Source organism: Chaetodon auriga, chromosome 1 (assembly GCF_051107435.1).
Source record: "Chaetodon auriga isolate fChaAug3 chromosome 1, fChaAug3.hap1, whole genome shotgun sequence".
Taxonomy (NCBI): domain Eukaryota; kingdom Metazoa; phylum Chordata; class Actinopteri; order Chaetodontiformes; family Chaetodontidae; genus Chaetodon; species Chaetodon auriga.
In genome coordinates this window covers 7,495,141-7,509,871 of record NC_135074.1, presented here as the reverse complement: position 1 = coordinate 7,509,871, position 14,731 = coordinate 7,495,141, and the positions used below count along the sequence as shown (strand labels likewise).

Here is a 14,731-nt window from a genome sequence, read left to right as displayed (position 1 = left end):
ACTCTGTGAAGAACAAACCGAAGGCCAGACCAATACCATAGGACATTGAGGACTCCTCTGGGTGGTCCACGTAGTTTAGGATCTCATGGACTACAATAGTCTGAGAGGACAGAGAGGTTTATAAGCCTGACAGAATAATAGCATTCGTGCTCTTCTGCCATTAACAAAAGCATGCATGAATATGATCAGGAGGCTTGTATGTCCTGTATGTTTTTATCTGCCAAAAGAAAATCTATTCATCAGTTCTCCTCAGCATTGAGGCATTTATAGCAGACAACTTCACTCATACAGTGTACTTAAAGGTGCGGAGAGTCATTCTGTGGAAAGACTGTTGATACTTGCTGAACTTTGAAATTTAGCTATCTTCTCCTCACAGTCTGCTAACTGTCTGCGCACTGAATAACAATAAATAAATTGGACACCGCCCTGGATCTGTAAATGAGAAACCTGCTTTGAACAGGCCACACAACACTATTCCAGCCAATCAGTGATGTCGATGCCAGTCAGCTGTCGTTCAGGCTTATGCACAGGACGAGGGGACAGGGAGAGAGGCGGGTTGAGCAAGAGGGATGGTAAGCCTGGTATGCTAATGTGTAATCGCGCCACAAAGGAGAAGATTAGACATTACCATTCTCCACAATGACTCACTTCTGATTACAGTTTTTAGGTAGTTGCTTAGCACTGCCCTGTTGGTGCATCTTATCATGCCTCAGATGTCTTTGAGATATCAGCACACCCACCCAAATGACATTTCAACTATTAACTTATCACACAGTTTCATTCAAGCAAATGGTTTGGACTGGATTGAATTGGATTGGATTTACTTTATTGATCCCTCTGGGAGATCCCCCTCAGGGACAATATTTTGTTGTCCCTGAGTTTTAGACTCAGGGACAACAAAATACTGAATATTTAACTAAGAAGCTAATATTTAACCAATGAGTTAAGGCAGAGAGAGTTAAAAAAAAAAAAAAAAAAGCATGATTACAGTTTTGTGGAGGAGAATTTTCTTTTGTTTGTTTGTTTTTTTTTTCATACCCATCAATCATCTCACGACCCCCCACATTTATCCTGTGACCCTTTCAGAGACCCCTGAGCCCTCGGTTAGAAACCTATGGACTAACCTGCTGAACTGTATGGAGTAATAAGTAGCTACTGGAAGAGCAGCTCCACTTTGAGCAGCTGCAGTGGTAACATGTCACTTTACTAAATCAATATTATCAATGTAATAATGTCATATAGAAAAATATATCAGTCACAGGGGACCTTTTTTTTTTTTAGCATAATGAGTACTTTGACCTTTTATACCAAAGCATATTTAATGAAGGTTTTGAATGCTTCTCCCACCACATTTACAGTGAAGGACAAATTATTGGATTCTGCCATTAGATGAAGCACTAATGCAGTTGATATGAAAATTCAGATAAAATTACCGGGCCCAGACATGCCGCCGTCATGGAAAGGACTCCGATAATGAGCGACAATATCAGCCTGGTTCTTTGAAAGCGAAAGATCACTCGAACCAAAGAGGCCTTCTCCAGGCCCACCTTTGCCACTTCTTCCTCCCAGAGTCTGCGGAGCCTGCACAGCACACACAACCAGAGTCAGCGCTGTCAATTAATCACTAAAGTGAAAACACTCATTCGACACACTGCACACATTTTTCATAAATCCTTTTCCACATGGATTTCAGCAGCTAGGCCTGTCCTATGTCCAATGTACTGAACCGTCAAATGACAGTGGAGACTCGGCAAAAAGAGTGTCAGACCTTTCTCCGCTGGTGTCAGCTACATCGAAAGGAGACAGGCTGAGCGAGCTGATGTCCAGCTTATCCCTGAACATGTTCCACATCATGGGGGTCATCCAGGCAAAGGTTGTAAAGGACAGGAAGCCTGCATTGTCCACAGGGTGGGGCCTAGACATGGATATATCACCCAAAATAAGCTCTGCAATAGCTGAAATATGTACTAACCACAAGCCAGGTACAGTATTTGTCTGGAAATGTTGCCGATATTGACTGTAAGTGCATCAAAACAGATTAAGCATGTGATCAGTGACACTAACTGTGATGAGGAGCAGCGGAAGGGTTTGAGGGTCTGAAGGCTCTGGTGGTATTTTCCAAACAGGGAAGGTTTGGCTGTGTTGCTGTTGTCCGTTTTGCTGTTTTCCAAATCAGTATTTTCTACAGTGGAGGCCACAGATCCAGCTCTCCATCGGAAGCCATCCTCCTTCAGAGTCATAGATCAAAAGAGATAGAGTGAGAGAATGAGGCAGAAAGGAAGGGTTGAACATAGCAAGGAGAGGAAGGGACAGAGAGGGTCGGGAGAGTCACAGAGAGCGAGAGAGCCTTTTTCAACAAGCGGATCAAACACATTCACAACAGAAACACAGGATGCAACAGAAACAATGGACGAGGAAAAGATGTCAGGCAGTGAAAGCAACATGTGAAGAGGTGAGGAGGCTTCTAGTGGAAGCTGCTGTTTATTCTGTACTTACAAAGGAGGCACTCTGTGCAGCGCTCTTCTCCAAAGAATATTCTGTCTTCATTTTGTCCTGTACCATGGACAGCAAATGAAGTCACAATTTTTCAGTTTCAGCCTGACGGACAAAGTCTTACAAACAACACACAGCTGTAAAAAGTAAGAGTGCATTGATTTCAAGCCAGTATACCTCACACACAGACAGAATACTGCTACCAAACTCTGAGACAGGATGGGAATCATCCAAAACAGCCGTGTGTGTCGCAGAGGAAATGACAGCAAATGTCCGGTTCAAACAGAATCTGAGGGTTTAGAATGGATGTGTGTGGCTCTGAATTCTGTCATGCCTCGAAATAACGTCTGAAATACAGTGTCAGTAAATTACAGGATCCTCCAATCATCCTCCTCTCACCTCCAGTGTGTAAAAGTTCTTAATGCGCAGTCAAATATTCCTCAAGATTTCATGTCCATGAAACTTTTGTCAGCACATAAATTCACCAAGAGCTAAAGGGCTAAATTATGAGGACAGGTTGAACAATAATTAAGATTTCCCTCCAACACAGGCCATCAACTGCTAAAGCAGCACACTGCAGGGCTACAATGACACAGTTCGTTTGTCATGAGTCTAAACTCATCTCCACAACAATCACTTGACGCTCAAAGTGTGCAGAGCAGTGGTGGTTTTTACAACAAAATTTCCTCTTTCTCTACCTCTGACTTTACTCAGTCATCTCAAAACATTGAATATTCAGACAAATAACGCTGGCCAGCACTGTGTTTGAAACAGAACAAAAAACTACATCCACAGCCGTAAATGGCTAACATGGAATCACTGCCATTATTCTGTCATTCAGTTCAGTTAAATGAGACCGAACAAAATGTCACGATCGAGCCCATAAAACACTTCAATATTCCTCAAGATGTATAAATAAAAATACAATTAAGCCAACCTGATTAAAATGAACTTAGTAAAACTGAACTTAATCAAACTGAACCTAATTAGATATTGCTGAACTAAAATGCATCTGAGGGAGACTACAATGACAAACTAAACAACCAAAACGTAGGAAAATAAAACAATACCTCTGTGTGGAGGACAGGGAAGCCTCGCTGCAGCTTGTTAATATTGGATCTAAAGCTGACACTGCGGCAGCATTTTACTCCCTGTTGCACAAGTCTTATTTATACATCAAATCAAAGATCAAAGATTAACCTGTTCAGAGGTAGATGTTCAGAGGAAGGGAGTTTATTCTGGGAAACCTTAATTACAATCAATATAAGGTAATGGAGACTAACTTGTATTTTAAACTTCATAAAATTAATGATGTGTGTTTTTTTGCGTTCACGAGGAAGCACCAAGGGGGGCCCTGAGGACCACGGCCACCTTGACACAATCGCTGTCCACACACTGCAGCCATTTAAAGGTTTATTTAAAATACATTTCAGACACAGAACAGGGGAGGGGGGGGTGAAGCCAGCCCTTTAAACTGCAAGCTGGGAGGCTACAACCCAGACATTTACACAATCAATCGTTCGCTCTCCAAGCTCACCTGCAGCCCATCACACACAGGTTCCACAGCAGAGAGGCAGAGAGGCAGAGGTGCACAGAGAAGAGCAAAGCACATACACGTATACATAGAAAATGTTCATACAACCGGCCATGACAAAGCTAACCCAGTAACACAAAGCACACACCCACTGAGCCAAAGAGGGAGCCAGACTTCAGCATCGGGTTGTTGAAGTCTCTGAATTAGGTGTCAGGAGCAACTGACAGCTTGGGTAGATGATTCGGACTGGAAGATTCCCAAAAGGTATGTTCTTTGTTTATTTGTTAGAATAAAACAGCAAAGTGAGCTTGTGGAATTCACTCAAACCGCTTAAAAGAAATGCTCTTCTCATTACTACTGAGGAGGGAAATATATGGAGAACAGCTGTGCAGGCAGGTGGCTGGTGACAAGGCAATCAGACAGTAACTGACTGTCTGTCTCTCAAGTGCCTCCTGGACTGACCTAACCCTTCTGCTTAAAGAGGCACTCCACCAAAGTTACACATAAAAGTCAATATACTAGTCAGGCAGTAGCCTGAGAGGATGGATCTGGTATTTTTGGGCACGGAGAGTCGAATGCTGCATTCCAGGCAACTCGGACCTTGATAATTTCCAACTTCCTACTAAAAAAAGCACATGGAATGCCACTCAAAGTCGGAGTTCCTACTTGTATACTTAGGGCAACTCCATCTACCAATCAGGGTGGCTTGGCCCCCCTTGGTGCCGCCCCTGGCCATATTAAATTATGAACACATATATCACACTAACCTCTGCAACGACTGGAACTGCTTCTCTTTGGTGAGGCGTCAGATGGTTGTGATGATGATGATGATGATGATGATGATGATGATGATGATGATGATGATGATGCAGAACTGAGTCTTTGCAAGAGTCACTTTTGAAAAGAGCTGCTCACAGTAGAAGGTTGTTGCTCTGTAGTTCAATAATTTCATATTGGTTGTCGTGAACATCAGCTGGTTCCACATTAAATGACGTGGCAAACGTGTTCATTTCCTTTAGTTTACTTTTCATGTCCTGAAACCTCTCACCAAACGCCTGAAGCAGTTTTCACTCAGCAGCATATTCAGATGTCACAGCAGGTTTTCTTCTTACAGAAGAGGAACATGTTCAGTGTTTCCTCTCTCCAGTTGAGCTTCCACAGCTTTAATTTCACTTCCAATGATTTCACATTAGAAAGCAGAGAGCTGAGAAGCTGCTGGAGCTTGAGGTTCAGCTCTGAGAGCTTCTTGGTAATGTCCACCATGAAGGTCAAATCACACACACACTTGCTCTCACGGTGTTTCCACATCAGGTTTTCCTTCATTTCCATGAATTATTCCAGACAAACTGACACTTTGGAACGGTTTTACTTTGCTGGCAGCTCCACAGCAGCTCATCCAGTTTAGCATGTTTCAAGGTGTAATGATGCTTGAAATTGACCCTTTTCTTCACTGCAAGTATATCCCCACAAACTAACATAGCCACACTCGCTTGCCTTTTACAACTAAAAATAACTGTTTGTCCATTTCTCTTGGAAAGGATGACGCTTTGCTACCTTTGATATGGACCAAGCAGCGTTCCACACAGTACTCTGCCTTGAGGTTTTAGTTGGTGGTGCTGCGGCTCTATTAAAGAGGTGATGTTATGGCATCACAGAAAAACGCAGTTACGTGTCATGTCTTGATGGTGGATGGTTTTTGTTGTGTTTGTATTGACAGGGAGTAGTGCAAACAATAAAACCCCACTGGTTTCACTACTACAGTGGTGGAGAAACAATTATTGTTTTACAAACTATCCCAATAAAAGCTAATCTCTGAGTCAGTGAAAAGAGAATAAATGAGTCTTAAGTTCAAGGAAAAGTCTGCTTTAATAGTCACTTCACCACTGTGTCTGCAGTAGATTAATGTGCAGGTCAAAATCAATCAACAAATTCAGCTAAATCAGCCATAATCCAACATATAATGTGACAATTAACAAAGCTAACAATAAAATGGAGCCAAGCATCTATAAATATATGTGAACACATATGTGAACCCTGAACACATTTTTCACTCTTTTATTTTCTATTGATGATTTTCAAAACAAAGAAATCCCCTTGAAAAACCATCAACAGTGTCTCTTCAACATATAGTCCCTTTGACTTCCTGTAAAAAAAGCTTTCTAAAGTGCGTGGCTGACACGTGTTAAGTCTGGTGTTTCCCTTCTCTTAGTTGTAAAGGTTATCTGTCATTTCCGTGCGTGCGTGCGTGTGTGTGTGTGCAGTCCAGGAAGTAATTATTAAAATTGTGCCCACACACACACACAGATTTAGTTTACCTGTAGCTTTTCCATGTCTACCCGTTGTGCACTATGTAATGTTGCTGCTGTGATGATAATAATAATACCATTACCACATGTGTCCAGCAGATGGCAACATTAGCTACATTCTGTAGGGCACAATCGCCCTAAATGACACTTAACTATAAAATCCTGAGACTCGTTTAAAAAACAAACACATTTTTTAATGGCAAAAATCTTTATGTATAAAATGGAGGTCTGTCCGACCACCCAGACTGATGATCTGAATTATTCATTCATTTTCCTCACAGGAGAAAAAAAGGGATTAAACTTAACTGTGCATACTGGCCTCCACCAGAGAAACAGGATGACAATGTAGTTAAATACACATAAAAGTTTGTTACACAGGACGGTGCAAGTTTACGGTTTGATCTGTGAAACAGTCAACCTCGTGGACGTCCATATGTTGACACGTTCAGGGCTGTAACGACCCTTCTGCAGGGGTTATGGTTCCTGGATTTTAGCAATAGAAATCCAGCCCGTGCTTATGCTTTTCATCCAATGAGATGTTTTGGTGATCTGAGTCAGATTTGAATATGGCCTTTCTCTGGAGCCCAAGGCTTTGATGAGAGGTGAAGAGTAGTGGCTCAGAGCCGTGGGGCTGATGCTGCGTGGATGTAGTGGCCTCATCTGGAGCCTGAGAAGGCCAGCCCCGAGAGGCACTGCAGGAATCGGCCCATCCACGGAGGTTTACAGGGAGCTTTGAGTCCAAAAGAGTCTCCCTCATCTGCTGGTTCTCCCTGGTTGCTGCCTGCCACACTACCTCCAACTCCTCCTCTACTTCCCTGGAGGAGCAAATAGAGGAGAGAAGACAAGAGCGAGTTAATAGGGTGACAGACAGGAAATCAAAATACACAGTAAAACACAATAAAATAATATGAAACACATGTAGATGGACAGACTTAGCAGGATCCAAATGATTAGCAAAAAAAATGAAATGTAGGAGAATGAGACAGTGAAGACACACACACTGAAGGTAAGTGTGTGTGTAGTAATGAGTGAAGGTGCTTTGAGGTTGACTAGCAAGCGACGCGCAGCATTGGTGCAGTCATGAAGCTCATTCGTACGTCACTGTGGCTGCAGTAAGTGATCGGGCTGACCAAAGGTTTATCTCTACTTTCTCACACAGTGGAAATCCTGACACATCTTCCGCCATCACTAATGGCTGATTCATTTTCAGCGTGTCATATGTTTGAACCAGCATCACAGCACAGGGCTGCAGCAGCTCACACGGCTCCATTTCAAAGTTCTATCTAGATTGTGCAGAAGAAGAGCAGCTCACGACTGCTGAGTCCTTATTCCACCTCAGCCAAAAACGCTGGGCTGCATCTCCGTTCCCAATTATTTCTAAAGTAGTGCCTGAGGCATTGTATTTTGTAATTGAAATAGAGAAAGGCCCACAGCAGCAAGGAGCATCACGCTGTGATGTTCCTTGCTGGCTGTTGTTGGTTTGGTCTGATTTCACAGTGGTGGGACTACAAAATGAAAGCATGAGCAAAATGCAGGGGCAGGAGTATGCAGTGAGACTGAAAGAGATCTTTTTTTAAAATAGCATATCATGCTTTAAGATACCCTCAGAAAGATCAGGCCAAAAATGCACCCTCATGGTTATAAATGGAGTGGCCTAAATATTAGAAATACACCTTGTTGTATTGCATTGCACCTCAAGAGCCTCACAATCCAATCCAAACAAGTTGGGACGCTGTGTAAAACATGAAAACAGACAGAATGGAATCATTTCCAAATGAACTGTGTACAGACAGCAGTTTAACAAATGTAGTCATGTCCTTTATACATGATACCATCACCTGTTACCAATCAACCTGTTTACCTGTGGAATGTTCCAAACAGGTGTTTTTGGAGCATTCCACTTCTCTCCCAGTCTTTAGTTGCTCCTGTCACAACTTGTTTGAAACGTGTTGCTGCATCAAATTCAGAATAAGAAGATATTTACAAAAATCAATGAAGCTGATGAGGTCAAACATTAGATGCATTGTATTTGTGCTGTTTTCAGTTGAGCATATGTCAGAAAGGGTTAGCAAACGATCACATTCAGTTTATGTTTTACACAGCGTGCAAAGTGTTTGGCATTCTGCTGGTCATAACAGGAAGTCCACAAAACTCCGCTTCATTCACCTGTTACTGACCAAACTGATTATTAAAGCTCCATTCAGCTCCTCCCTGTCATGTCAAAGTGGTAACAGTACTGACTGCACTACCAATCGTACTAATAGCCATATTTACTAACTCTTATTGATCCTCTGATACATTCTTTGCCTGGATTCCAACGTGTTATTTTCACATAAGCTACGCTAAAAAAAGCTGGAGGTAGATACTCCTTTCACCCCGCCTGTCTGTTTGTTGTTGTCATATCAACAATTTGCAACCACATTTAGCTGAAATCTGCTGAATAAGAACCCTTTGGCTCAACAGATCAGGTAATTAGATTTTGCTGACAATCTTGGGTTTTCAGCAACAGAACGTTAGTTTTTATGTGAAACTATCACTGGTGTGTACGACATGCACTGATTGATTATTGTGTTCCAGCAATCCACACTGGATTTCACTGGAACCTCAAAGCTCTCTTGCACACACAAACATGTGAAACTGTGGCCAGAACGCCACCTTCTTAAATAAAACATCAAGCTTGTTAAACTCAGTATCCTCAATGCTTTTAAATCCCACTGGCTGCAACGCTCTGCTTCGTGTTATTGAGGTGTAAGCAAGGAGCTATCAAATGAACTCTTCAGGCACAATGCAGGAAAGATTAGAGTGTTTCTAAATGACGCAGCAATCACTGAGCTCTGCCAGGTCGTTTCTGCATTCAGGTTATATGGGAATAACTGTCAGAGTGGGATGATTGTTAAAGGCTCTGACTTTGGAAGTCTCAAACTCACCTGATTCCATAAAACTCAGGCGCTCTTCCAGATCAGCTTTTTGAGTCTGAGTCAGTTCCCACCAAATGTAGTCGAGGAAAATAATTCAACCATGCAAAATGTGCATCGTTTCTATGCACTTCGCAGTTATGCCATTGCCAAGCTTTTGTCCAGAGGGCCCTTGTCCAACAATGAACAACCCGACTGTAATCTGGAGTTTAACCCCCAGAAAACTCTGCCTAACCATTATATGAATAATAATCTAACTAGAGGAAGACTTTATAAGACAACACTTGATAAAATAGTTTTAACAGAAAATAAGTTTGACCTTTGTGGGCTTAAAAATACTGAGACCCTGTCAGACAGATGTACTGAACGTGTTTTGAATGTGACTTCTGCAGTGGAGCAGATATTTGGTCCACCGGCTGTAAAGTGTTCAAGGCACAAAGGCTTCAGCCTTCACAGTATTTGTTATAACACATCATCTATGTGTCACAGTTTGAGCTAGACTGTGCTGAGCGTGCAGACTGGAGAATAAACCACAGTCCTGATCATGGAAACAGATGCTTCATCACCATCAAACTCATCAGCCACATATGGTAGAGTTGTCTTAGTTTGGTCATGTGGTAACAGGTGGGTTGGATGACTGGTTCACTGACTGACTCCAGGCCTGTGAGGTTGAGTGTAAAGCTTCAGAAGTCAGTAAAAGGACCTTGAGTTAAGATTATTTTGTCACTATTCAAGGTCAAAAATGAACTTTCACTCCGAGGAGATACCTTAGATTACCTTTAGATACCTTAGACAGCAAAGATGGCCCAGTAAGTTCTGGGGTGTAGAAAGCCACACTTTAGTTTATTTTTTATTTACTTTTTTCCAAATCTGATGGTTCCAAATCTATTGCTTAAAACGACCAGTTGTGCTCTGTGGAACTCTTCCATTAGCAGCAGCAGAGTAACACTGAAACCTCAGTCACAATCATCATTTAAAATATAGAGCTATTCTAACTTATCCACTTTATTCTCCTGCCCTACCATATCCAACCCACATGCACACACTCACACACACCTGCAGACACATATTGAGGCAATGCAGTGTGTGTAGAATTACGCTGGTGTGATCTGGTCATGTACTACCTCTCATTACGTCAACGCTTGTTGGTTTCTTTTCAAAGTGCATCTTCAACAACAATGTGACAAGTACAGTCCATGCATGGTGGATGAATCAACTAACCACCTACTATTTCACACAGAGCAAGAAGGGAGGGATCATGATAATGGAAAAATAATAACAGCTCCAATGACACAGCACGTAACTACCTGTGTGTGCTGTTATTGTTATAATGACTGATGCATTAAAGCTCCTCTCTGTCATACGCCGTTCACACGTCAGCAGCTGAGGCAATCAGCAGGCCTGTCTGGACTCACTTAGCTGCTTATTATAGTGGAGGGGACATCAGTGTAGCACAAACGGTGCACGAGTGCATTGAAAATGAAGGGACAGGCTATAGATCCCAATTTACAAGAAAGGTACACACTAATCTGTGTATGAACGTGCTGCTCCTCCACCTTCTGACTCAAAGCTAGAAGAGGGTAAAGCTGGGTTCATACATGTGTTAATGATGACTCAATTTAGCTTGATTCAACACCACTCATGATGCTCAGAGAAGGGGATTTACTTTTATGTGTGTTCTTCAGTCTTAAAGGTCCAGTGTGTATGATTTACTGGCATCTAGAGGTGAAGTTGCAGACTGCAACGCTCTCACCTCACCCCTCCCTTTCCATGCATGTAGGGGAACCTACAGTGGCAGCACAACTAGCAAAAATCTCAGCAAAGTGGCTTTTTTGAGCTGCATGCAAACATCAGTGTGCTAACATGCTCACAGTGACAATGCTAACATGCTGATGTAGTATGAGCATGTACAGGTTTACTATTGTAATAATGTTAGTTTAGCTAGTTTTCGACACACATTTGTAGTTACCAGACAAAGCAACCTGACCTTGGTGTTCCCCTGACTCTTCCTCTATCACCACCACAAGGTCAAAGATTTGTGGTTTGGAGTGAAACATCCCTACAAATATTGGATGGGTTGCCATACAGACAATCGTGCCCCCCTCAGGATGAACTGTAAGGATGAACTTTTCGTCAAACGCCATCATCAGGTCAAAATTTGAATTTGTCCAATACTTTGGATTCTCAACAAATACCTGCAAAACGATGACATTCCCATCAGCTGTCAAATGTTAGCACGCTAACACTCGAAACTTAGCTGAGAACATCGTAAATTCCATGTTAGTATCAAGTTTATTGTAAAGGATAAACTCCTTGATGTGTGTTATCTCTAATCCAGGATGTGCTAGGATTCCTCAACATAACACCTGCTGCATCAGTTGTTACTCACAAGGCACAAAGACCTCTGTAAGAGACCCAGTCCAAGCAGTTACAAGCAGTTGTTCTCTCACAAATACTCTGAATATTAACAAAGTTAAGATGAATTCATGACTTTCCTTTAAGTGACGGACTGAAAACACGTTGTCCCTTGTTGCCCCTGAGTGAACCCCCTCACAAACTCTGCCGTCTACTAATCACCTCCAACCCAAACAGCATGCACACATGCGTTACCCATGGCAACCACACTCATCATAGTTTCCCATGAAGCTACACAGACAGAATGCAAAGATAAATCTCGCAGCTATAAGAGCGTGACTGCCTGTGTGTGTGTGTGTGTGTGTGTGTGTGTGTGTGTGTGTGTGTGTGTGTGTGCGTGTTTTGCTGGGGTAGCTGGGCCCTAGCATATCTCCATTATAATTCTAGCTTCAGTAAGCTGCAGCCATCTCAGGATTTGGTCTGTCACTCTGCAGCAGAACTCCTCCCACCTCGCCATCTCTGCCCCGTCAGCACAGACACCAACATTATTCAGTGTTATTGAGAGCAGTGGGGATTATAAGACAAGTCTAGCTGTGAGACAGACACAGGGAACAACACGAGCACCAGCGTCAGACAATCAGTGCTCACTTATCACTTCAAGCCTTTGTACTTGTGTTCCATAACTGAGAAGGAGTGCAGCATTTCAGTACAAATACATGACAGATATCTGCTGTGGCTGAGTAACAGTCAGCTTTGTCAACATTTGCTCATCACTGGCTTAACTAAACTGAATTTAGCGTTTCTTAGATTAATATCTTGATCTATCTTTGACGTTGAGCCTCTGCTGGGAAACATATTATTTCTATTAAAGGTGTTCTGTCCTGGATGTATTCTCCATACAGTATGTTCATATATGGCTTCTAGGTGTTGTCTGAAGCTCTACAAACAGATTACAGATTATCTATGTGATCTGAGTGGACTCCTACTGTGCGTCACTGCCAGACTTCACCCTCTACCTGCTTCAACCCACCAAATAAACCTTGTAGAGAGAGGCAGGAGAGTAACCAGTACAAAAAACACATAGTACTTACTTTTGCAAAGGTTGCCATGTAATCACCACCCGCCACTGTCAACTTCATGCTTCATTTTACTATTTTTTTTTTTTATGTTTTCTTACTACTGTCCAAGGACTTGGACACTACACGACCCTCGCAAGGAATGCAGCACCTGTGCCTTTCAGCCAACCCATGATGACAGCTAATAAGAAACAAAGTAGATAATGCATCAAGTAACACAAAAGCAGCAGAGAAAGAGGCGTGATCCTGTGATCCTCTGCTCTGCTGGATGCTGCAGACTCAGAACCACTCCTGGACCTGGTGAGAAACCAAGGGATAATAATTAAGCACTACTGAAATGTGTTTATCTGAATTCATGGGCCTCTGCATTAATTATGCATCGGGTTCCAAGTGTGTACACCATTAGCATAAAATAATGTCAGCGATTTACACTGCTTATTTTCCAGTGTGTGAAAGCAGGAGAGGCACTGCAGCAACCACAAGTTCAAACACACTCGAAAGAACAAAGGCTGAACTGTAACTGAATCAGTGTTTCAGCAAGCTGAAACGATTTCACCATGAAAAAGTTTACAGTGTCTTTAATAGACCAGGGCCGTTCCCTCTGGGTGTCTAAACCACAACACACTGTTTTTAAAGAATCAGAAGTGGAACGTACAAATATTCTATATGTATTACAAACATCCATAAAACCATGTCACGTATATTCTGGAGCCAATATGAACACGCTCTCACATCACTCTCAGTATATTCTCAGTCCACCAGTTTCAACCAACTCTAATCCATCAAGATACTGAGCTCATTCAATCCCACAACAAATTCTACTGCAATGTACTGCAAATGGATTACATAATCAGGCTCTCAGCCAGCGAACTTGAAAGGAATTCAGTGAAAGCAGAACTGTTTGTCAAGATGTGAATACACTAGAAACTTCAGCTGCCTTTAATAAGATCACTCTTTGCCCATATGGAGCAGGTTTTTCTGTCACTTGTGGTTGGGTGAGGGGAAAACAGGACTGCCTTTAGAGGGGAAAAAAAGTTATCTGAAGGTCCAATTCCCTCCTGAGCTCCTGGTGTCTGGAGGCTCCGCAGAACTCGGCAGGCAGGCAGCAATCACATCCTATCAGCATCTCTGCCGCTGTAGCATGGGCAGAATACAAATCAGTGGATCAGAGAGAAAAGAGAATGAGGCAGAAATGGATTTTTCCTCTGTGTAGAGGTGAGAAGTTTGACTTCAGCCGACTAATGCTCCAGCTGAGAACAGGGCAAACCTGGCTTTCCAAAAATCACAAGTAGGACAAGAACTGCAACTGTAGCAACAGCTACACTATGTCACATGTGGCTGGGAAACTAGCCCGCACTAGCCTCCATCATCCGAAGGTCAGTCGGGCTTCACCCACATGCATTCCGATGACTGACAGGGTTGAGGGTAGGGCGCATGCTTGGTAAAGCCTGTCTGGCAGTTCCACAAAGCCGGCAGTGCAGCGGTTTGTGGTGTCATAAAGCCACTAGGTTAGTGGTGTGAGTGATGGCGTGGCGGCGTGTGATTTGTCATTAAGACGCCCTCAGGGCAGAGCAGGACAGGATCTTCTAACAATCTGATTAGCTTGCTTTCATTTGATAGCAGCAGGCAGCGGGCCCAGAGGCCAGGCTAAAAACAGACATACCAACAAGGGAATAAGGGGGAAGTGGTAGACTGTTTCAGGAGCAACAAAGTACAAGTCGGGCTTTTCAAGGATGTCACACTGTAGCAGGAAGAATACCTTAAAAGAATACGTAAATAAAAAGCGGTCACAACCTAAACGGTTGACTACGTGACATTTCTCATTTTTTCCGATAACCAACTGCCAACCAACTTGTCATTTCACGTAATTGTGGGTGTGTGCAACTGCAGACTGGCTGAAAGTGCTTCCCTCATCCGGCCCATATCATTTATGTGTAAGCAGCCTTCATTTACAAGATTACTCTTCTGACATATTGGCATCAAGTATGACATCTAAATAATCAAGAATATATATGTATGTATACAAGAAAACGACTCTGCTTACATAGCAAT

At 42.6% G+C, this 14,731-nt stretch overlaps 1 protein-coding gene across 1 annotated transcript in view; it reads right to left on the bottom strand.

Moving 5' to 3' along the window:
* Positions 1-5,874: 5,874 nt before the first annotated feature.
* The window catches only part of cep89 (centrosomal protein 89), a 55,362-nt gene continuing 46,505 nt past the window's right edge, over positions 5,875-14,731 (bottom strand). The window contains exon 18 of the mRNA XM_076738117.1: positions 5,875-7,148. Within this exon, the coding sequence (XP_076594232.1) occupies positions 6,824-7,148 (325 nt within the window). The 3' untranslated portion in view covers positions 5,875-6,823. The remainder of the gene's footprint in view (positions 7,149-14,731) is intronic.